This window comes from Verticillium alfalfae, genomic scaffold (assembly GCF_000150825.1).
Source record: "Verticillium alfalfae VaMs.102 supercont1.14 genomic scaffold, whole genome shotgun sequence".
NCBI lineage: Eukaryota > Fungi > Ascomycota > Sordariomycetes > Glomerellales > Plectosphaerellaceae > Verticillium > Verticillium alfalfae.
In genome coordinates this window covers 186,949-208,826 of record NW_003315025.1, presented here as the reverse complement: position 1 = coordinate 208,826, position 21,878 = coordinate 186,949, and the positions used below count along the sequence as shown (strand labels likewise).

Below are 21,878 nucleotides of genomic sequence, written 5' to 3'. Positions count from 1 at the left end.
CAGTTTGGCTATCCAGCTCGCCCGGCCGTCGCTGTCATTGGCTGGTGCTTCGTCATGACCTGCCTGATCTGTGTTTGTTCTGAACCTCATCCCCCGGCCTCAGCCTTCGCGTGAATGTTGATGAAGAGGAGCTTGGTCTTGATGATGTGCAGTGCGCGCGAATTTGCCTACGACTATGTCGGGGTCACGCGCCACGTGTCCGACATCTTGACAGGTCAGGACCCTCATGCTGGTCTCGCGGGTACCTCGGCCCACAGCTCTGAGCCTGAGAAGGCTGCGCCTGCTGCTGCTGCTTGAAATTAGCCGCCTGGCGAGGAACACTGCTGCGGCATGTCAACAAGGGTATCGAGGGGGGAAGAGGCGATCATCACCAGCCTTTTATTCATTCTTCGCTCTCATTTTAATACCACATTATTCCTCTTTTAGAATATTTCGCAAGATGATTAGCTGTCGAGTCATAATTTCAACCCCTTTTTAATAGTCCGGATAGCCTCCATTAATCAACAAAGAGACGATGTTGCCACCATCCTGGCTTGCAAGTAGATCCTTCCGCCGCAGGTGAACGGTCTGCAACTCCGTCAGCCCGTTAATGAGCATTCCTACATCGACATCCGCCCCCAGGAGTTCTTGCAGCCAGGGAGGATATTTCGTATGAGCAACTTCAAAAAGAGGTCATCTTTGAACTCCGACAAATCTGCTTGCGCGCGCTTTTTTATTTTGATACAAATCATTTACAGGTGCGAAGTGACGGACTAACAGATGGAATATCTCGAAATCGTCGTTCTTGATGAAAAGCCCTAGCAAGGTTCCGCCGCCATGCCAGCGGAGGTCCAGAGCTGTTCGGCAGCGGGACGCTCTATACCATTGGTTCAGTGAGTAAATCTGTTCGCCCAGTACTGCGACGACGCCAGGAGTTTAGTTCGCCTCGACAGCGATCACCAACAGCGAATGTTAATCATGGTCTCTGTTTAGACTCAGCTCGAGAGACGTCGCTTCAGTATCCAGCGGATAATACGAAACTGCCCTACACGATATTAGCAGTTCTATGATCTTAAGCGAAGAAACAAAGGTATCCAATAGATAACTGGAGAGAAACACGCACGGCAGCCTAAACGCTGTTTGCTATCATATTTTGCGATCCGCCGATCAATATGTCGCCTGTTTTGGTGAAGTCGTGTATTTGTTCAAAGACATTAAAGAGTCTTTACCACAGAGCCACCAGCTCCTGTGTAAGCGCTGGCCGCCTCGATTGATCTCTTCGGTAAGTCAAAGATGTCATGAGCAGTGGACGAGCTGGTTAGGAAGTTTTTGAACGTGGCTTTCTGCTTTCTGAGATCTGCCGTCTCAAGAGCTGCTTCGAAATTGTAGATCGCGCTCACGAGACGTACTTATGACTTGAGAAGCTCGGATCGCGAGATGATGCGCAACAACCCCATACGTACTGTTCTTTCGGTTTCTTCTATAATGAAACATGAGCTCTAGAACCGAATGATCGCACCACCATGAGGTTGTTTGTTCCTACCCAAGCAGCCTGTGTGACAGGCGTTAGATCCCGTGACCAATGGACGTGCTTTCGGGTTCCTGCCAATGATCATGCGCTTCGCTGACTCCCAGCTGCACCAACCCCTATCATGTGCGCGACCGGCTTCGCGTTTTTGGTCGAAGACTTGATGTATCGTGTGCTCTTCTTCTCAACAGGATCTTACCTTCGGTACGTTTGCCCCAAAGGATACAGAGGGAAGAAAAGTTGAACAGTTTTGCCGACACGTAGACCTGCTGGTCGTCGGCGATTTTTTAAGGACACTACTTGACCACCACCCATGTACTGTCAACTTTCTTAACCTCACGGAATAAGCCCAAAATTACCAATAGTCGAGAGGCGCTCGCTTTAAACCAGTATATGAAAGCTGATTTGGGCACCACCGCGTACGGCCATGCAGCGGTCGGGTCGGGAACGCTTTCTTAAAACAGGTACGGATTCAGACAGGCATGAGAACAAGACTATCAGACCCAGCAGCTCGACTGTTACTGCCAAATTGTGATTGACAAGCCGAAAAAAGCCATGCTCACAGCAAGCAGAACCTCACCACCACGAGAAGAAGCCGCTCCAGAGCCCACGTTGACAGGGGCGGGGGCACCACTGTCAGCGGTACAAGTCAAATTGAACCTGGCCGTTGTTTTGAGGTTCTCTGTGATCCCAAACTTCTCCGTAATCGCCGGGTTGGAATCCCTGATGTTATACCACCAAGTGTTCACTCTTCCGAACAGCCTGTCACATCCGATAAGCTGCCAGTATTGTGCTGCATTGGACACACTGGCAACAGCCTCCCCAGAGTTAGGACCAGACACGGGGTACCCAGTCTCGGTGACCCACACAGTTTTGTTGCCTGCAAAGGCGAAAGTCTGGTTGTATATGTCGTCGAAAACAGCTGTCGTGTTGCTGAATGCGTTTCCTCTATCGGCCTCGTAATAGGTGTACACGTCGGTTCCAATCCAATCAACTTCGTCAATGACGTCGGTGTTGCTTCTGTTTGCCCATGCGCTCCACGAGTCCACATGGCCGATGGGCTTGTTTCCCAAGATCGTCCCATTGATGGCGGAACGGACTTCGCGAATGAAGCGCACAATGGTGTCCCTGTCCCAACCCAGCATTGTTGGCGACGCCGCTTTCGGAAAGACGGTACATGTCCTCGCTTCCAACGGAGATAGCCACCACAAGGTCGGCAAAACGCTGGCCATATCGTTCAATGGCGCTGTTCATGGCAGCGATCTCTTGGTCTATCGACTGCGTGCCGGAACACCAAATTCCGAGAAGCATCGAAGTGTTGGTTTTAAGCGCCGCTGGAAAGGCCGAGATGGGGCTGTTCGTGGTTCCCGCTTGAATCATGGAGTACAGGCGCACGCTGTTGAAAAGCCCAGGGGAACCGCGGAGTCCTTGAGCTGTCTTGAATTCATCCTCAAAGTCGGACTCAACTTTCGCTTTCGAATCAGCTTTCGTGGCTCCAGAGTTAAACCCCAAGACACCTTGGGGTAACTCCTGGCCCACGACGCCGATAGCCAGGAAGGACAATAACGAGAGACTAGTGAAATACATTACGACAATAAAGGAGTGAAATTGGCTGAGAAAGTAGAATCGGACTACAGAGGAACGGAACGGCCGTGATAGGACTGGCCGCGCACTATATGTTCTATCGTCTGGACTGAGTAGCAACTCTGTCGGATGACCCGGCAGGGACAGCTGCCGTTGCGGAAGCAGGCTCACGCAAAACGATCGTTGGTTTCAAAGGTTGTACAAGCCCCTTAGAGTTATAGTGACGTGCTGTCTTGGCCGCCATTCTGGTCAACGTTGAAACTTTAAATAACTGCCGGTCAAGCGTCCCTCCGAATGGCCAGCAAGAAAAGCCTCCGGCTGCGACAATAACATTCAACACCCGGAATTGAAAGCTGACATTTTGTCCAATAAGAGCCACAAGTACACATCTACGGAAATGTTCGAGCCCCGTGGCATACTGCAGACCAAGCAAAGTTCAATACTGCCTAACAGGCCACTCTTTTAATAAGTTGCTCGGGTACCTGATGCCACCCACCTTCCGCCTTCGTGGGATGAGCATCTTCTGCGCCAATCGCATCATAGTGTCGCATCCATGCGAACGTGCCGACGCAATCAAGGCGATTGTTAACTGAGAGCGATTTCAACATGTGACCTCGAAATCCGTGCAGTTAAGGACCTTTAAACAAATGCCACGCAATTTGAGCGATCGCAAAGTGAGCCGACTTTCATGCCTCCCTGTGCAGTGGGTACCCGCAGTCATGGCTCACCACATCTGCTGCAATTCCTGAATTCGTTGAGTCCTGAGACCTCGAGCCCCAGAAAACGCCAAACACCGGCCGTCATGTCGCTTTAGTTCTGTAGAAGGTCCTTACCTCGCCTGGGCTTGCTCTCAGTTGCCGATCGGTGAGCTCGGTGAGGCTTATCGGAGATGGCTACAATTTGCTTATCACCTCCACTAAAAAGTTTCCCATCCAATTCTTCTCCCCCCGCCATCCATGCCGACAAATCGACTTTCTGAACCTCCTCAGCTTCTATAACTAGGCTCCTCGACGTCGCGATCACCCTTCTCTGTCGATGAGACCACTCGAAAACGTTTACTCATAAACCACCCGACGCCATGGCTCCCTCCGCCAAGAACCTCGCAGGCACCTCTCGCCCCCATGCCCACGCCAAAGCCCGCAAGGCCAAAACCCAGCAGGCGCGCGTTGCTCTCGCCAATGCGAACCGCGTCGCAAAGCGCGATGTAAGGCGCGGCGCCCGCCCTGGACTACTTCCCAACAGCGGACCGCAGGCAGCACTGAGCCGCAAGAAGGCGCGCAAGGTCGAGAAGGCACTGGCACACGCTGCGAAGAGGCGGGAGGAACAAGAGGCAGTTGAGGGCTCGGACGAGGACGAAGAGGCGGACGAGGAATACGTTAACGCGGAGGATGAGGAGGAAGAAGCTGAGGTTGAGATGAAAGGTGAGATTGTTCTCTGACAGGATATGTTGTGCGCTTGCTGATTCGAATACTTCAGATGCTGTCGAGCCCAAGGCGTCCAAGAAATCGAAGAAGTCGAAGAAGGGGAAGAAGGCTGTTGCAACAACAACGGATATGGAGGTCGATGATATCGCTTGAACAGCTCTTCGTGAAACGGGAGCGCTTGTAGAGAGGGAAGCGAGCCCGAGATTGTACTCATCAAGCCTGGGGCTCGCTTTGATCATAATGATGTGCGCCCAAACAGTCTTCGTCTCCGTGTTCTTACTAACAAATAAGCAGTGACGAAATTGGAATGCGGTTCATCGATTCGTGCTGCGGCATCTTAAGATACTTGTGCGAGACTGTTATGGTGGAGGTCAGCATGATTGAGCGCTCGATTGCCTTCAGGAGTGCAACCACAAAGCGTGCGGAAATGTCGAACCGGACAGACAAAGATCGCGGCAACGCCGGCTCATCTGTAATCGACGGCAACGCCATGTACCATTCATTGCGATGGAGTGCTGCTATGATCTACAAAATTCGAGCATCAATGCCTAGTCGCACCAGATTTAGCCACACCGTGTCCCCGTCGCCTAAACACAGAGCACATACAGTCACCTCCGCTAGAGTTTTCAACCGGTGTCGCCGTGATGTGCCTATGGGGTATTTTCAAATGCCTGAGATATGGCGCGTAGAACTGGCAGAACTTTACCAGTGAGACATAAATTGGCGTCCTGAGATCCTCGCACGAATTCACATGGCACACACAGTGCAGATCGTTAGCAGGGTTTCAATCCTCGTTAAGGCGGCGTTCATAGCTCTTCCCAAAAGATCTAGCAATGGGCGGCAAGGGAACGTGGGCTTTGCATCTCGGGAGCACCGGTGTATCAAGCCTACCTGCCTGACTTTGACGAGGTCGCCTTCTCCCCTGGTGCCTGACACACCATCCAATCGAAGTTCTTGATGGTGGCGGGGGCCTTATCTTGGTTGCATGATGTGGGCTAGGAAGTTCCTGGTAGGTAGCGGGCCGCTGAAATGGAAGCTCTGAAGAACATCCTTATCGGAGGCTGGGCGGAGGCAATGAGTTGTTCAGGGAGCCCACCGAAGGGGCTTCGGGCAAGGCACCGAGACAAAGACATGCTGTGCAAATTGACTTTGGCCTGTGCTTGTCCAGTCTTCGACGGCGCTCCAGGGCTGCTGATCAGCCATGGGATGAAGACTCGATTTGAACTGCTCATCGCCCTTGCCCAGCATTCCTGTTGCAAAAACAGAAGAGCTGTTCTTCTTTTTGGCCATTGACTCGTCGTATTCAACCTGCAAAGGCAACGACTGCCTCGACACCACGCTATCGAGCTGATTCTTCGTGAACCCCTGTAGAGATGGAGAAGCACAACGACCTGCCCGAAACGGCACTTGATCCCCGCATCTCAAGGCTAGGACACGCGGGCGTGGAGCAGATTGCAGGGCACGGGACGCGACTGGGTCCAGCAGCTGCAATGTAATTCCGCGATGCGCGCATTCTGGATTCTGCCCAGCAGGGGGAGCCTGCACGTCGCAAACACCCGCCCATACGACCTTGAACTGCTCCATAGCTATCGAGCTGCCCGAAACAGAAACGCCATACGGTACGGTGACGCCAGTGATGAGCTCTAGTCAACAAGCCCGGCTCGGCAGACCCAATTAACCTTGTCAGTCCCTACGTAGCCGTCGCCGACCTGTCGCACTGTCGCCAGGCTGCCCTCTGAGATCACTTTTCGTGCGACGCTACGGGCTGTCGTAGATGCCACTGGGCCTGCATGCCAACAAACGGGGAGGGCCGCCACTGAAATGAACCCTTGGCATACGATCGTCTGTGTCTCCCCAGCACGCGTATAAGAAGGACCGATCCGCTACAATGGATCTCGGCACTGCCTGTCCTGGCCCGTTGATCTGTTGATTCGTTCCTCGTCCCACCAGTGTCCTCCTGTCCAGAACCGCTGCCCACCATGAAGACCTTTGCCACCGCCGGCGCCATCGCCTCGCTCGCCCTTCTCACCGAGGCCTGCATCCTGCCCGAGGAACTTGCCAATGGCGGCGAGGCCGTTGTTAAGCGCCAGACCGGAAACACAGGCTTAGCCATTGGCACTGGCAACCGGTTCGCGAACGGCACCGTTCCCCGCGGTCTCGGCACTCAGCCTCCCGGCACCAACCTCGAGACCCTCCTCAATGTCGGCGAGATCACAGCTGCCGTCCAGGCTCTCGTCGACGAGTACGATCTCGAGTCCTTCATCGCACCCGTCAAGACGTACGAGGGCGCCGAGATTGTTGGTGCCAAGGTCGGTGGCCAGAAGAACTGCTCTTCCAGCTACCACGTCTACTTCAACGGAGCCATACACGCCCGTGAGCGCGGCTCCTCCGACAACATCATCTACTTCATCTCGGATCTGCTGTATGCCAACAAGCACAACACCGGCCTGCAGTACGGCGGTCGTACTTACACCAACTGCGACGTGCGTCGTGCCCTTGCCGCGGGTATCGTCTTCACCCCTCTTGTAAGTCAATGCCGTCCTAGAGCAATTCCATGCGATGAGATACACCAATTTGGATCTAACCAATGACTTACAGAGCAACCCTGATGGTGTCGCTTGGGACCAGAGCACCAACACCTGCTGGAGGAAGAACCGCAACCCCGCGGCCGCCGTGGCTGGCAACCCTGCTTCCGTTGGCGTTGACCTGAACCGTAACTTTGATGTTGTCTTTGACTTCCTGAACAAGTTCCACCCGGAGGTCGGCCCCAACGTCGCCTCGAAGAACCCACGTGCCCAGACCTACCAGGGCGCGTCTGCCTTCTCCGAGGCCGAGACCCAGGCGATCAAGTGGGTCATGGATGAGCACGAGAACTTGCGTTGGTACATGGATGTCCACGCCTATGCTGGTGTTCTGTGAGTGCCTACTCTAAATCGTTCCTCTGAGATTGTACATGTTTTTGCTAACCCAGCCGAACGTAGGCTGTACGCAAGCGGAATCGATGAGCTTCAGAGCCGTCACCCCGAGCAGAACTTCCTGAACTCGACCTACGACAACGTCCGCGGCCTGATGCCCGACGACCCTCAGAGCGGCGCCGTTTACGGTGAGTACATCACACAGAAGGACTGGTCCGACAAGTCGTTCGCCGCCATGCGCTCCGTCAACGCCATGGACGCCGCCACTGGTCGCCACTACGAGGCCATGTCCGCCGCCTACCTGTACCCTACCTCCGGTGCTTCGGATGACTATGCCTGGGCCCGCCACCAGATCGACCCCAGCCTCAACAAGCTTCACGGTTACTGCCTCGAGTTCGGCTTCGGCAACACGGCGGCCAGCTGCGCTTTCTACCCCACGAGCGAGATTTACCACCAGAACGCGCTTGAAACCGGCGCTGGATTCATGGAGTTCCTCCTGGCTGCGACCGAGATTGGCTTGGGCGAGGAGGGCACTTGCTAGATTTGAGGAACAAGGATTATGTAGGGACCTTGACTCCAATCAAGGCGCGGCCTGCATAGCGAGCCTTACATACCCGAACATCGGCTTTTGCAGAGAGAAGCATGCCGTAGTCTATGATGAGGAGGGTCGACAATGACGAGATGAGCGACGACGTAGTGTAAAACTTAATGTAATCCCACTTCCGGGCAATGAGCACCTCTCGTTCTTAAAAAATATCATGCGACTGCGATTGACAACCGCAGCAATCACCTCCGACATGAAAGATCCAGAGGAACAGATGACCACACGTGCCGCCTCCCTAAAACCGAACAGGAAGTCCAATCTTTTGGGGAGCCAAGCCGTACGCTGGCCTGAAGAGGTGATTGAGATGTCGATGATTGCAAGATATGCACTGGCGCCGAATCAAGCGCGAAGCACGCAGGCTTGACCAAAGACTGATCGCGCACATTGGACTAGCGTTCAACGCCAGGCAAGTTTGCACACAAGCAATGCAAAACTGCAAAACATACAACACCAGGTATTCGCCGGTGGTCACCCACCCGACTACTAGTCCGGCCCTTACTGGTTTATCTAGGGGAGAGCGGACGGGATCCCGAGGTTCCCAGTAGGTATGGTCGTATGTACTGGAGTATAGTGCTTCTGGTATTCATAGTGACTTGATTGTGTGTGCTGGGGTGCTGGGGAGGTCGGATTTGAGTGTTTAGTATTCCGCAATCCTGTGGCTGCAACAAGTCGTTATCTCTTGGTACGTCGCTTATGTCCTGCTTCCACTCAAAATGGGCTTACGATAGTTTGGAGAGGCACACGGAGGTGTTTGTGGGCGATGGCTTGGACAAGACAGCTGCTGCCCTTGTCGTAGGCGGCATTCTGACACCTTGATTCCAATACGTAGCGAAGTGTCAGGCAACCCTGCGGAGCCGCCAGGAGCCGCCAAGCAGGGGGCCAGCTAGGTGCTAAGGGCTACGAGACAACGTATATATATAGGCTGCGGAGGGCTAGAATTCAGATATATTCCGACCCTATACCTATATTCTAACTACCTGCGGACCTTATATCAGACCCCTTCACTCTACCTTTAACTACGCACTAATACGAAGAAACTCAACGCAGACCTATCGACTCAAATGGTGGTCAGGCACAGACCAGAAGCCTATATATGTTTAAAGAAAGCTTACGAGAGCACAAGGATCTTTTCTGAGGATAGTCGTAACAGGAAGATATCTTGGAATTCATACTAATCAATTTCGAGCAGCATTCACTCTACCCCTCCAATACTGCCCGATACCACTGTCAACATCCCTCAGCGGTGTACCAACGCTCCATTGCCTTGACTCGTCTTCGGCAACGCCCAGCCAAACCGGCATCGCCTCGTCTCGGTTGCCCAACCCAGCAAAGTGCACCAAGAAGTCTCCCCTCCTGGCGTGGTGTTCCTCCAGCAACTCAAGGTTCGCCTCGTCAAAGTCCTCCTCCGGCCTCGGGTATGCATTGAACCACCATTGCGGCACCCACGCAACCTGTTTCGCGAACTGGAATTCCTGCATCAGCATGGCCATCGCGCTTTGTTCTGTGAAAGGAAGGTCCACGCCGGGTCTGAAATATCTCAGCGCCAAAATGGCCGCAAACAGGTCAACGCTCCAGCGACTGACGCGCAAGAGGAAGATGCCGTTATTCAGACCATTCCAGTCCTTCGTCGCAACAAGGTTGATTTCGGGCCGCTCAACTCCATCAGCCTGTTGAGCGTCTTCACTCGGAGGCCATTTTGCTGCCGGAGGAAGGAAGCTTGAAGCCGATCGGCAGTTGTCGAGGATGATGGTGTCCCTGTCTACCCAGAACAGCCATTCAAGGCGCTCGTCTTCAGGCTTCTCCATTTCCGATAGAAGAAGCTCGAGTATAAAAGCCGGCTTGTTCCACAAGTCGTCCACAATCTCGGCACAGAGGACGTGGACTTCAGACTGATGCACCAGACTGTGTTGCAGATGGGTGCGCAAGGCGCGCTTGTAGTGGTCCTCCGGCTGCCCAAATTGCGCCGTCACCGTCGCCAACCGGAGCTGAGCCCCATAGCGCTTCTCGGGCTGGCTCTGACATATCTTGATGTTGGTGTTCAGGTCCGATGCGTTCATTGATCGGATATCGGGGAAGCAGTCGTCATCGCCATAACAGTGCAATTTTGTCTCGACAAGGCTTTGTCTTCGAAGTGATATCGTAGGCAATGATTCCCGGTACATCCAAGTTACTTGCAGGAGGACGACCAAAGGAAAAACAATGCTGAACACCAGCACAAAAGTGCGGCGGAAAGCTTGGACGCGCATTCTCAGCTCGCGAAAAAAGGTGGCAGGCCCAAGGCATTGCACGGGCGAGGGCCCTCTTCAAGCACCTCGTGGATATATATGTTAGCATTCTGGACTTGGCGCATCTTGACACGGGTCGACGGGATGAGACATGTCGAAGACTCGCATGAGTGGCACCATCCTTCGTGAGAATGAGGTATGCGGAGGAACAAAACGATTCTAGGTGTAGAAAGTTCGGAGACGGATACTCCATGTTCCTCAATCCGCCAGTGTGAAGCGAGAAAAGCGACATATCAGGTTAGAGCAGGCTGAGAGGCGTCGCTTATGCAGTCAGAGTGGGTGTGGCTGGTTGTGCAGATACAGGTGATACAGGTGGGCGGGGTTGAGTTCTAGACGCAACTAAACAGCCATTTGCTTATCATTGCCAGCGCAAGAACACAGCGTGTTTTGTACCTCATTTTGGAGTACGTGAAGATGAGATCTCTGGGTAGAGGTCGAAGTGGACTATTGGGAGATGAGTAGAATGACACGTAGTATCTTGCGATAGTGTTGCCAACCCTCCATTTGAAAAGCTCAAGCCTTCGTGCACCGCGTGACATTACACCTTGCAGATGGCGAATATTTCGCCAAATCAAAGGTCTTAGGCTTTATGTCGATGCTTGCAGGGTCTCATACTTCAAGCTTTAGGAACGAAGAACCTGTGTCCAGTTTTGACTCAAGGCTACGATCCGGATAAACAAATCGAAATGGCAAGTCACTGCAGGAAAAGCTCAATTGGCTACAGCAGTCTACACTGCTCATGTCAATATAACGCTGGGTGAATGGCTAGTGCCTTGTGTTCTCTGGTCAAATCAAGGCCAACTCGTTGGCTGACCAAGGCTCGCCAATTTGTCATTTTGTTCTTAACACGCCTGCGTATAACTGCATCGTCTTAATTCGACACTAAGGGGTCTCACATGAGCCCTCGTTGAATTGAAGTTGTTCAAACCAATGTAAAGACTTGTATCTGTGTCGCTAGTCAACTCATTGCGCTGTCTATGATGGTCATGATAGTCACAGCCCGCTTCAAAGCGAGTATCATGTCCACGAGAATGCCTTGGAGTAATTTCATGGCTTTGAGGCATGGCAATGAGGATGATTAATGCTTGAACTGATTCTTGTCATAAACGCTTATCCGGTATGCTTCCACGGGATTGATCACATGATAATGTGTAACAGCGACGGTCGATTCACACCTAATTTTCGACTGACCACGTACGCGCCAGTCGGGAATGGGTGAGCCTTTCATCAGCCTCTATCAAGGACGGCAAGCGTTCCCAGAGGCTATGCTTCGCAATCGAACCAAGTAAAGACCTTGCGGTTCATGACGCTACGTCCCGGAAATTTATTTAAACTTTTCCACAGGATTTCGCGCGGGCAGATGAGGCGACCGACTGTGTTGAGAAGAGGAAGAACAGTTCTGGCAAAAGCGAAAGGGCTCGTGTCATGGCAACGGATGGCTCCTATGATCGGCATCATTGCGTGGCCACTCGATGCAGAGAGTTGCCCAAACTGAGTTGCACCATGAAGACAATTGGCCGCAAATTGAAAACGAGTTGTTCCATGCGTATGCCTCGCCGAATCGTCAAGGGAAAAGGGGCGTGGTGCATGACAAGTTTAACTGAAGGAAATGACGGAAAGTGGGCGCCGGATCTTGGAGGCCCCGCCAAACACGACAAGCCTGGACCAACCATGGACCCCCTAATTGACATGCTGCAGCAGATGGGGTACGTACCACAGCCGCGCCAGCTGATGACACGAACGAGATAGGCGAACGGAAAGAAGCGCCAGCCAGGCGCGCCCGAAGCCTCCGAGGAACAAGTCTGTCTCTCCCTTGCCCTGCTCTACTCGCGACGCCTGCAAAAAGCAACTGATCCGCGAAGCAATCGACAACCTAGAATCAATCCATCAACACCATCGCAAACGGCCAGCCGCGCCTCGGCTACGTCCAACCACCACTTCGGCTCCTCCCGAAAAGCCGTTCCATCGATCGAGTCCGCGCTACGGCACCTGCTACACGATCCTGTCCAAGGGCCCGGGCCCCCCCTTTCCCGAAACGCCGCCATGACTTTGTTCACCATCAGGCCATCAAGGCCTTTGAGCAGCATGGCCTTGACTTCGATGATACCGTCCCGCATTCTACAGCTTGCTTCAATCACTGCATTTCTTCCCATGGCGCTGGGACACGATCATGGCGTCAGCCACATCGCCGAGGGCGAGTCCGTCTCGCCAGAGCCAATTGTAGGGACTCAGAGCGTATTGGATATACGGAGACGGCAAGTTGACTGACGGGACAGGACTCGACATTGTGGGTTCACATCTTCACCATGATGCTCGCCTTTGGCATCATCTTCCCCATCGGAATGGTGCTGGGAGTATGTACTTTCCCTCCAACTATCCCATCATGAAGTTCGCACGCTGATCATGTTCCTTGCAGATCACCAAAAATCGATGGCACGTCCCGACCCAGGTTCTGGGCACCGTAATCGCTGTTGTCGGTTACTTCATTGGTCACGCCCACGGCGGACGCGAATTCATTCACAACAATGTTCACGCCAAGTTCGCGAATCTCCTCATGTTCATCCTCGCCGCCCAGGTGACCCTCGGTGTCTACCTTCGACTACATCTCGAAAAGGGAATCCACGGCCGCATCCGTCGCTTCGCTCGCCCCTTCCACGGCGTCCTTGGCAAGGCGATGCCTGTAATCTCCTGGGTGCAGATCTTGTTCGGTGGCATTACGGCGCTTGGTTTTTGCCAGGGCGACCATCTCGGACAGTGCGCTGCGCATTTCATCATGGGCTCGGCCTTCATCGCCTACGGCATCCTCTTGACGCTGCTCCTGCTCGTCGGTCAGATGTGGCTGCGCAGGACAGGGCGGTCGCAGGAGTTCTTTGACAGCGTGGTCATTGCCGCCTGGGGCTGCGTCAATACCTTTACCGAGCACCACTGGGGCACTGCCTGGGTCAAGAACGACTGGCAGCACACCACCATGGGCATTGTCTGGTGGTGCGCCGGTCTGGCGGGTGTCTGGTTGAGCAGGGATCGCGATGGCAACCCCAAGCGAAACTTCATTCCCGGTTTCGTCATCTTCATCACGGGCTGGGCCATGTCCGCGCATCCCCAGGAGCTCCACGTCTCCGAAGCCACCCACTCGATGTTCGGCAAGACGTTGATGGCCGTTGGCATCACCCGCATCATTGAGATTGCATTTGTGGTGAAGGACGAACACGGTCTTTCAGAGGACGGGCGGACGTACAACAGCTGGCAGCTGATTCCCGCATTCGTAAGTAACACTCTGCTGGCGATCTGAACAACCAAACTAATGTACTGCCAGCTGCTCTTTGCGTCTGGATTCCTATTCATGGGCGCCACCGAGGAACAGATGCTTCTCGTCGACCAGTCGTCCATGGATCACGTCGCCTACATTCTGATTCTCTTCTCCTTCGCCTTCCTCTTGTTCCTTTTCGTCAACATGCTCATTAGCCTCTACGAGCGCACGTCGTCCGCCGAGGGCAAGGTTGTCCTCCCGAACGGCAATACGCACGGGGCCGAGTCGCGCCAGCTGCGGGATGCCGAGGAGTTCGAGCTCGAGGGTCTCATGAGTGACGATGATGAGGAAGATGCCAGGAAAAAGGCGAGGCGGGGTGATGAGGAGAGGGGCATGTCGAGCCCCAGCACAATCGGCAGCACAGTAGGAAGCAACAGCGATCGTGTGGCGCGATAGAATGGGACCTCTGAGTCCGGCGGTCCGAGTCGTTAGGTTGGTGCATTGGGCGGTGTTTTGCTCTTTTGTCATAATAGTGCTGAAAATCCAGAGTGCCAAAAATGGCATCAGCTACGTACGACGTATCTTGCCAATACTTGATGTACTACAAGGTGCAGCAGCGGTGCAGCAGCATCGCTGCGCTGCACGAGTGGCGAGGTACGCTTGCTATCATCGACATGAGTTCACCTTTTGCGTTATTCCGTCATTCCGGATCTTCTCCGGCACTTACCCCGCGATCCGGAACGCGATGCTGCGCTGAATGGGGTACGACAAAGGGAGATCTGCGCTGACGAAGATGATAATCTGACGACCGGGCCCGAAGAGGGCATATTTGCTTGGCGATGGCAAGATGGCACTATGCCAACAGCAATGCAGCCTCGATAACATGAATGTCATTTCACGAGGCCCGACTTGCCTCGCATGTGTGACATTACCTCATCCTTCGTATCGGGCCCACCCCTCTCAAAGCACCACAGACTCCTAAGATCGAGGCAACAACCACAAAGACGAAGCCGCATTCTGATCAAGTTAAGCGCCGCGCACACATACGATGCTAAAGCCTCACATCCTCGTCTTCTCCAAAACCGCCGCCTATCGACACACCTCCATCGAGCCGGCTGTCGTGGCTCTCCTCGCTCTGGCAACAACCTCTGGCCTCTTCACGGCCGCGCACTCCGAGGACGCAGAGGCCAGCTTCGCCGCCGGGTCTCTGCGCGCCTTCACGGCCGTCGTCCTGCTGCACTGCTCGGGCGAGTTCCTGACTTCAGAGCAGCTAGAGGCGCTGCAGGCGTTTGTACGCCGCGGCGGCGGGTTCGTCGCCGTCCATGGCGCCGCCAGCGGCATGAAGAGCAGTCTGTGGTACGGCGAGCTGGTCGGCGCGCACTTTGACATGCACCCTCCCCCGGAGCCTGGGACTGTCGTGGCCGAGGGGCGGCATTACATTCTCGGGAACGCGACGGGCAAGGAGCATTGGATGGATGAGTGGTACAACTTTGTCACGCACCCGCGTGATCGACAGGGGCTGCGGGTTCTGCTGAGGGGGGACACGACCAGTTTCCACGGGGGCAAGATGGGGGACGATCATCCGCTCGCGTGGGTGAGAGAGTTTGACGGTGGCAGGTCGTTCTACACGGCGCTGGGGCATTTTGACGAGGCGTACAGCGATGAATGGTTCATGGGTTTGTTGACGAGGGGCATACTGTGGGTGTCACGCGCCGAAGATACATGAAACCCCAAGACTAGGGCGACGGGAACGAAGTTCGATGGGCATGCTGTGATTGGGTATCAAGATGAATAGTACAGGCTAGATATACAAACATGTGACATCCTCACTCCGATCTGTATCGCACGTCCATCCGCGTGTTGAGCGCACCTGACCATATGTCATGTTGGAATCCCGGTACGTGGAGCAGGATGCCCAACTCCTGGCTTGTGTACCAGCTCGCACGATCGAGGTTGCCGGAGCCGAGCATCAGATACTCTCTATCCACCAGTGTCATTTTGAGATGCGAAACCACCGGCTCGTCTGGGCTTTTGGTGGCTGGGCGGTAGTAGTATATTTCAAGACGACCAGGTCGCTGACATTGGGCCTCCATATCAAAGGCGCGCGAAGTCCAGGTTGCCGTCAGGGCTTCGTAGCGGTTGACGAGGGACCGTATAGTCCACTCAGTCGATCAGAATCATGTTACGACTTCGTGCGAATGCGGACATTGACGCCACGGGCAAGTGATGCGAGGAGCGCGTCGACAACGGCGCGGCAGGTGAGGTTTGGCGTGATAATATCAATCTGAGTATGAGCCGAAGCGAAGAGGTCGAGAAGAGCAGCATTCAAAGGAGTTGCCGGGGAGGTCTGGCGGCCGAGGAAGGGGATGCAACGGAAGCTAGGGTTGACATGATGAGACGATGGGAGGATCATAGTGGGCGTTGGCGTTGGGTCAAGTAGCCGCTTCTGGCTCGCTGAGTCGGGCGCGTTCCGGGTTGGCTCGATTTGTGGTGTCGACTGGACATCACGGGCCCAGCTGTCGTCCCAGTCGGCGGCCTGCCGTACATTGCCGTCCCACACACTTGCATAGAACCGCAGCAGCTGCGCAACAGCTGGGCCGGTGAATTCGACGCATCCCTCAAACCACACCTCCCAGCTAATGTTGCAACTCGGCATGAAAGCGCGCTCACGGTCGACAATGACAAACTTGGGGTGCATGACACTGAACGGTAGGAAGAAGAGGCTCTTGACGGAAAGATTGATGCGGGCTGCCTTCAATACATCGTCGGGCGGCAGACCCAGCTTGGCCCAGGCAGAGGAAGGGTAGGCGTGACCATCGCGAGACCATGGGTGGAATATCTTTTGGAAGAACGAGCGCGAGGAGAAGCCGATGCGGATGCGAAGGCGTGGCAAGGCGGAGCGGTCAGGATTGACAGCGATGGCCTCGCGTCGACGTTTGGCCAGCGCGTGAAGCGTCTCGTGAAGCGCTCGCAGGGTGTCGGATTCGGCCCAGAAACAGGTCACAAGGATGACTTCATGATGAGCTGTAAGAATTGCTGGCAGCAGTGTCTGCTTGTAGATAGACACGCCAGTGCCGACAGTGATGGACTTGGGGGTGCTTGTTGTCACGAGCTCCTCCGGGTTCGAGAGGTGGTAGTTGGGAAAATCATGGAGCTGCTCATCGCGACGCGTCTTGATGCTTCGCGACCAACGATCAACGAATGATGATGGAAACATGGTCGATGGCGTAGTTCTTCAATATGGAACGCGTCAGCAACAGCTCATTCCCATGCGGCGCTGGGACTGGTTACACACAGCCGCGGGCGTGTCCTGTGGTCGTCTCGGTTGTGTTGGGCTGAGTTGAGTTGAGTTTCAGGGCGAGATGCTCAGCCTCAATGTATGGGTCGTAGGATACGAGGCCGTATGATCGATTGACTTCAGATACCGAATATTCGCGAGTGATGTTCCGAATGCCATGTCGATCTGGGCACATGCTCCATTGTCACGAACTGGAAGGAAAGCCTCTTCACGTACCGTGCATGCCCGTGAGAGCCAGCAAGGGTTGAGAAGATGAACCTGGCGATGACGACAATGTTGAGATGCCAAGGTATCACCAGCCACAAACGCCAGGCCCGAAACGCGGGTCATTAGCCACACTCGCTTCTCGAAGAAATGGCTGGTGTTTTTCTACGTGTGAGAGCAGCGGCTGGGGTGTACAACCTGGGCGGCCAATGGGCCACCACCTACCAACCAGCCTGAGTAGCACGACACACCACCACCCCGTTCTGGCCTTCTGCCGAACTCCGGGCCGTCGTGCCAGAAAACACACCCCCCTTTGAATTTGCGTTTTGATATTTTCGACATGCAAGCAGGGCCAACGCATGAACTCCCTTGCGGATGATTCGGATCATCAGACTCGGGTGCCGTGGCAAATTTTCTATTGACTAGACCCAGCATTTAGATCGCTTCCCTGCTTGCATCACACGATAGAGACCTGACAAAACACTTGATCAACAGGGCCTTTGCAAGACAGACCTGACACCAGGCGCTGGTAACCAGCACCGGGAGTCGCCGTGGCCAGTGCGACAATGTCTTGTACCTCTGCCGATCGACGGCCAGATCGGCAATGTGCAACACCGTCTGAACAAAGGACCCTCTTGCCTGCCCTTCCGCTGCTCGTTTGCCGACCTGGTTTGGCAGGCGATCAGCCTGGTGGCAGGTGTCCGTCCATCAGTGTCAAATCATCCTCAACGCACACGTCGTACCATCCTAGGATGGAGAAAACGTCGGGGTGACCTCCGCGATGGCTTGCATCGGGTCACCAGAGAGGCTGGGTACAGTGATCAAATCTGGTATCATCCTCCGGCTCCCCGCACTCTGCACCATCCCCAAGTCGTAGAATCGGAGGACCCCGCGATCGCAAGTCGTGACCAAGCTCTGCGGCTAGAAATGCACCCAAAAACACACCATAATAGACCAGTTGACATTTTGCTCGCAGACGGCAGTTCCGCCGGCGGTCCAGGAGCGGTCTCGAACTCCTTAGGCTAACCCGCCCACCTACGGCGCAACGACCACGCCCCCCAAACAACGTGGGCCGTGTGTCAGGCGTGAAGCGTGGTGTGGCCGCGGAAAACTGGGCTACCCTCCGTGCGTAAAGATCGACTCTGCATGCCCAGGAAGGGGGGAAAGGGGGGGGGGGGGGCAGGGGACGGATGGCAAATGACAGGACCTCATTGTGGGAGAGCCCATAGAATGCCGTCAAACGTTGGTATTTGGCGCTGACACTGGGCGGCTCGAGACATGCCCAACCGTCTGCCAGAAAAAGAATTGGATACGAGGCTGGGTAAACCCACACTGGAACCCGAGGATCGATAGGGCAAGAGGTGAACAAGGACGATGGCTAACCAAGTTAGGTGGAACGAGAAACGTGAGAGAAAGAAAGGGCTGGCGCTTGTTGCGTCGTTTTTGGGTCTTCGCGGGCATCGAATGAAAAACACGAATGTATGACAGACACGGGTAAAGGTGGAAAAAGCTCTTACCACCCGAGTCAGCGCTGCTGTTTCGGCGTGATAGTCTTTCGACCTCTCGTTCCTCCTTTTCTCGCAGCGCACACACTGGAGGACCAAAGCGGGTGCGACGGCCCCAACGATTTTGCTTGAGTGACGAGCTAACCATATGCCCGTTGACGCTCGCTGCTGCCGGCCGGTACATGCCTGCCTAGGCACCGAGATACCCTACTTACCAGGCAAGGTACCTTACTTGATAGTATCTACTCTTGAAAGCAGTGAAAAGAAGGCTGCCTATTGCTTCCGCCAGCGTTCGATCCAACTTCCCCAAAAGGCAGGTTGAATGGAAAGCAGAAAGGCTTGCAGGAGGAAGGCCCGCGGGCTCACTCTACCGTGCAGCCGGAAAGACGTGATGAGGGGCGAGTGCGTGAGGCGTTGAGGGGCTGCTGAGGACGAGGGGCAACTATATGATGCCAGCCAGTGGGCTTGCCCTCTGTAAAGTCGTGGCTGCCCCCTAATGCAGCCCGATAAGACCGCCAGTGGAGCCCATCTCTTATCCTCTCCTCAGTAAGCACAGTGAACACAGTGACTGGCAGGGGCAATGGCAGGGCGCCGGCCACCCATCGGAGGCACCTTCCATTTTGTGGGGAACACTGAGCACTACAGTACATGGTACAGCACACCCACTCACCCGAGCTGCTCGTTCTGCCCACGCCCAAGACATCCCTGGGCCCAGCCAAGGCCTGTTGTTACAGGTCTCTAGACCTTCCCGCCGCCATGCGAGCCCGGGCAAGCACTAACATGGCGGGACCCAAACAGCCACCTCGTGCGTCTGGCCCCTCCCTTCCGACCCTTCGCACCCACCCCCTTCAGGTACGGAACCCACGTCAGGGCCCCAAACCACAAACCTCCTGGACCGGGCTTGGCTTATGGGCTGGCCACGCCAAGCGTGAGGACTGACCAAAAACGCTCTCTCGCCTGGCCATTATGGATGGGGGGAGGTCTGGACGGACTGGAACCCGAGAAAGTCACGAATGGAGACGGCCCCGACAGGTCGGGTAGCTCTTCCTCTGTACTGCGAGTGACTCCTCAGACGCCGACTCGGATGCTTAACTAGCCAGATATTAACTGATAAAGTGCCTTCCACCCAACCCCCGGTTCGACCCTTCACATCCTATCCCCTCCCATCCACCCACCATCTATCCCTCGCGCGCTCTTCAACCGGGGTATCGCTCCACCATTCCCCTCGCTCGTCCCCTGTCTTGGCCTGCCACCCGCTGCCCTGTTCGTTGAATCGCTCAGGAGTGACACCCCTGTCTATCGACTCCAACCCCTCCAAACCTTGCCGGACGCCAACTTGCCACTTTGTTCACTCTTTTAGTACTGAGAGCTCGCCCTTCCTCTTGGCTTTTGGATCCTCCTGAATACCATTTTTCTTTGCCAGCTGGACTGTCCATCGCCAACACACAAGACATACGCGGCAGATTCCCGACTGACGCCTCGATTGACATTAACATCTAACGCTGCAACACGAGCGCACCGCCCCAACTCATTCATCATGGGTCTCAGCAGGAAAATCGACCGTGCCTTCCAATGGGCTGGAGAAAAGGTCGGCGGCGAGAAGACCGCTCATTCGGATGAGTTCAAGAATCTCGAGACCGAGATGAATTTGCGCCATGAGGGTAAGCAGCCTGCTTCGTCTCCCAGCTGCCGCAATCAATGCATACTGACCAATCTCGCAGGCATGGAGAAGCTCCAAAAGTCCACCAATGGATACGTCAAGTGGATTTCTCGCCGCGGCGAGGCTCCCGAGGACAAGGAGAAGGCTGTGCCCATTGGTTTCGTCGGACGCATGATGGCTACTCACGGCGAGGACTTTGAGCCAGACTCGGAGTTCGGCAACGGATTGATTGGTATGTTGACTTCTCGTCTGGTCTGTGGACCACTGCTGATATTTGAACAGCTGTTGGTCGCGCCAATGAGCGCATTGCTGAGACCCAGGAAGCCTATGCTGCGGAAGTCAACCAGAACTGGCTCGAGGCTATTGAGCGATCCCTCGCCATGATGAAAGAGTACCAGGTTTGTTCACACCTGTCTCGAGCTGATGGGGGCGTACCAATGCTGACATACTTTCTCTCCAGGGCGCCCGCAAGAAGCACGAGTCCCGCCGTTTGGCCTACGATGCCAGTATCAGCAAGATGAACAAGGCCAAGCGCGACGATTACCGCATCGAGGAGGAGATGCGCTCCAACCGTGCCAAATTTGAGGAGAGCGGCGAGGATGTTATGCGCCGTATGCAGGACATCAAGGAAGCTGAGGCTGACAACATTCGCGACCTCTCCAACTTCCTCGACGCCGAGCTCGAGTACCACGAACGTTGTGCTGAGGAGCTGCGTCGGGTCAGACAGGCATGGGCTGCCAATGTTAGCCAGACGTCACCTAACCGGCTGGACCGCATCAGCTCAATTGAGCGCCGCCCGACAGGTCGCAGCCGTGCCAATACGGCGCGCTCCTTCAATGACTATGCCCCTCGCAACCAGATTTACGAGGAGCAAGAGCCCGAGCCAGAGGCGCAGCCCGTCCGCATGCCATTCCGGTCTATCCGCTCCGAGCAGCGTTTCGCATCAACACCAGAGCCTCCCGCGCGCCCCTCATTCGCCCGCTCGCAGACCTTCCAGGGCCCGGCAAGTGAGCGCCGCGCATCCGCGATCCCTAGCATGCCCAGCATCAGTGCCCTGCGTGGCAGCGCGCGCCCGACTACTCGCACCAACACCAACTCGCCCTATGCGCGTGAGGATGTGTTTGCTGACGACTACGACGAGAGCACGGCTAGCGGCAGCGGCAGTCCTGACTGGGGCGCTCGCAGTGCCAGCCCTGCCACCAGCATGGGGAGCCTTACACGAAGCACAAGCAACCTGGGCATCAAGAAGGCACCTCCTCCGCCCCCGCCCTGCCGCAGCAAGAAGCCGGCACCTCCCATCCCTCCCAAGCGCGCCTCTGAGGTGGGATACTAGAGGACATCTTCTTGGATACGCAATGTTTATTATTTATGATTTGGTATGATAGAATGGGCTGGGATTGACCTTGATCGGGAGCATGGCGTTTGGTGTCGCATGGGCGTCAGTTTTCCAGCTGGCATGTAGTTTTCAAATATTTGGGCCTCGAACAATGACTGTTACTAATGTACGTACAATTGTTGACTATCACTGCCTTGGTGCGTGCATCAAACTCTGCGGCACTGATCGTTGGTTTACAAGCTGTCAACGGATGCGCCCACAACTTTCTCTCCGAAGAGCCCGCGTACATTGCGTCAACAATGGAGTTAC

The 21,878-nt window shown here is 55.0% G+C and overlaps 9 protein-coding genes across 9 annotated transcripts in view; 6 read left to right on the top strand and 3 right to left on the bottom strand.

Annotated features, from left to right (window-relative positions):
* The window catches only part of VDBG_09032 (ammonium transporter 1), a gene marked incomplete at both ends in the record, with an annotated part of 1,616 nt that extends 1,319 nt beyond the window's left edge, over positions 1-297 (top strand). The window contains one exon of the mRNA XM_003000491.1: positions 153-297. Within this exon, the coding sequence (XP_003000537.1) occupies positions 153-297 (145 nt within the window). The remainder of the gene's footprint in view (positions 1-152) is intronic.
* A 1,700-nt stretch (positions 298-1,997) lies between these two features.
* VDBG_09031 (glucan 1,3-beta-glucosidase) lies at positions 1,998-3,140 on the bottom strand (the record flags this gene model as incomplete). The annotated part of the gene is made up of 1 exon (XM_003000490.1): positions 1,998-3,140. One exon carries the CDS (start codon positions 2,650-2,652, stop codon positions 2,026-2,028), a length of 627 nt encoding a protein of 208 aa, XP_003000536.1.
* A 1,029-nt stretch (positions 3,141-4,169) lies between these two features.
* VDBG_09030 (hypothetical protein) lies at positions 4,170-5,087 on the top strand (the record flags this gene model as incomplete). The annotated part of the gene is made up of 3 exons (XM_003000489.1): positions 4,170-4,512; positions 4,568-4,760; positions 4,810-5,087. The coding sequence occupies 2 exons, from the start codon at positions 4,170-4,172 to the stop codon at positions 4,666-4,668; spliced, it is 444 nt and encodes a 147-aa protein (XP_003000535.1).
* A 1,407-nt stretch (positions 5,088-6,494) lies between these two features.
* Positions 6,495-7,971, top strand: VDBG_09029 (peptidase M14; the record flags this gene model as incomplete). The annotated part of the gene is made up of 3 exons (XM_003000488.1): positions 6,495-7,040; positions 7,114-7,430; positions 7,497-7,971. The coding sequence occupies 3 exons, from the start codon at positions 6,495-6,497 to the stop codon at positions 7,969-7,971; spliced, it is 1,338 nt and encodes a 445-aa protein (XP_003000534.1).
* A 1,220-nt stretch (positions 7,972-9,191) lies between these two features.
* VDBG_09028 (galactosyl transferase GMA12/MNN10 family protein) lies at positions 9,192-10,280 on the bottom strand (the record flags this gene model as incomplete). Its single annotated transcript, XM_003000487.1, has 1 exon — positions 9,192-10,280. The coding sequence occupies one exon, from the start codon at positions 10,278-10,280 to the stop codon at positions 9,210-9,212; it is 1,071 nt and encodes a 356-aa protein (XP_003000533.1).
* A 2,190-nt stretch (positions 10,281-12,470) lies between these two features.
* VDBG_09027 (YTP1) lies at positions 12,471-14,022 on the top strand (the record flags this gene model as incomplete). The annotated part of the gene is made up of 4 exons (XM_003000486.1): positions 12,471-12,539; positions 12,596-12,673; positions 12,736-13,581; positions 13,633-14,022. The coding sequence occupies 4 exons, from the start codon at positions 12,471-12,473 to the stop codon at positions 14,020-14,022; spliced, it is 1,383 nt and encodes a 460-aa protein (XP_003000532.1).
* Positions 14,023-14,614: 592 nt separating this feature from the next.
* On the top strand, positions 14,615-15,292 carry VDBG_09026 (glycosyl hydrolase; the record flags this gene model as incomplete). Its single annotated transcript, XM_003000485.1, has 1 exon — positions 14,615-15,292. One exon carries the CDS (start codon positions 14,615-14,617, stop codon positions 15,290-15,292), a length of 678 nt encoding a protein of 225 aa, XP_003000531.1.
* A 456-nt stretch (positions 15,293-15,748) lies between these two features.
* On the bottom strand, positions 15,749-16,783 carry VDBG_09025 (conserved hypothetical protein; the record flags this gene model as incomplete). The annotated part of the gene is made up of 1 exon (XM_003000484.1): positions 15,749-16,783. The coding sequence occupies one exon, from the start codon at positions 16,781-16,783 to the stop codon at positions 15,749-15,751; it is 1,035 nt and encodes a 344-aa protein (XP_003000530.1).
* A 3,327-nt stretch (positions 16,784-20,110) lies between these two features.
* Positions 20,111-21,566, top strand: VDBG_09024 (BAR domain-containing protein; the record flags this gene model as incomplete). The annotated part of the gene is made up of 4 exons (XM_003000483.1): positions 20,111-20,234; positions 20,295-20,465; positions 20,516-20,631; positions 20,694-21,566. 4 exons carry the CDS (start codon positions 20,111-20,113, stop codon positions 21,564-21,566), a joined length of 1,284 nt encoding a protein of 427 aa, XP_003000529.1.
* Positions 21,567-21,878: the final 312 nt, after the last annotated feature.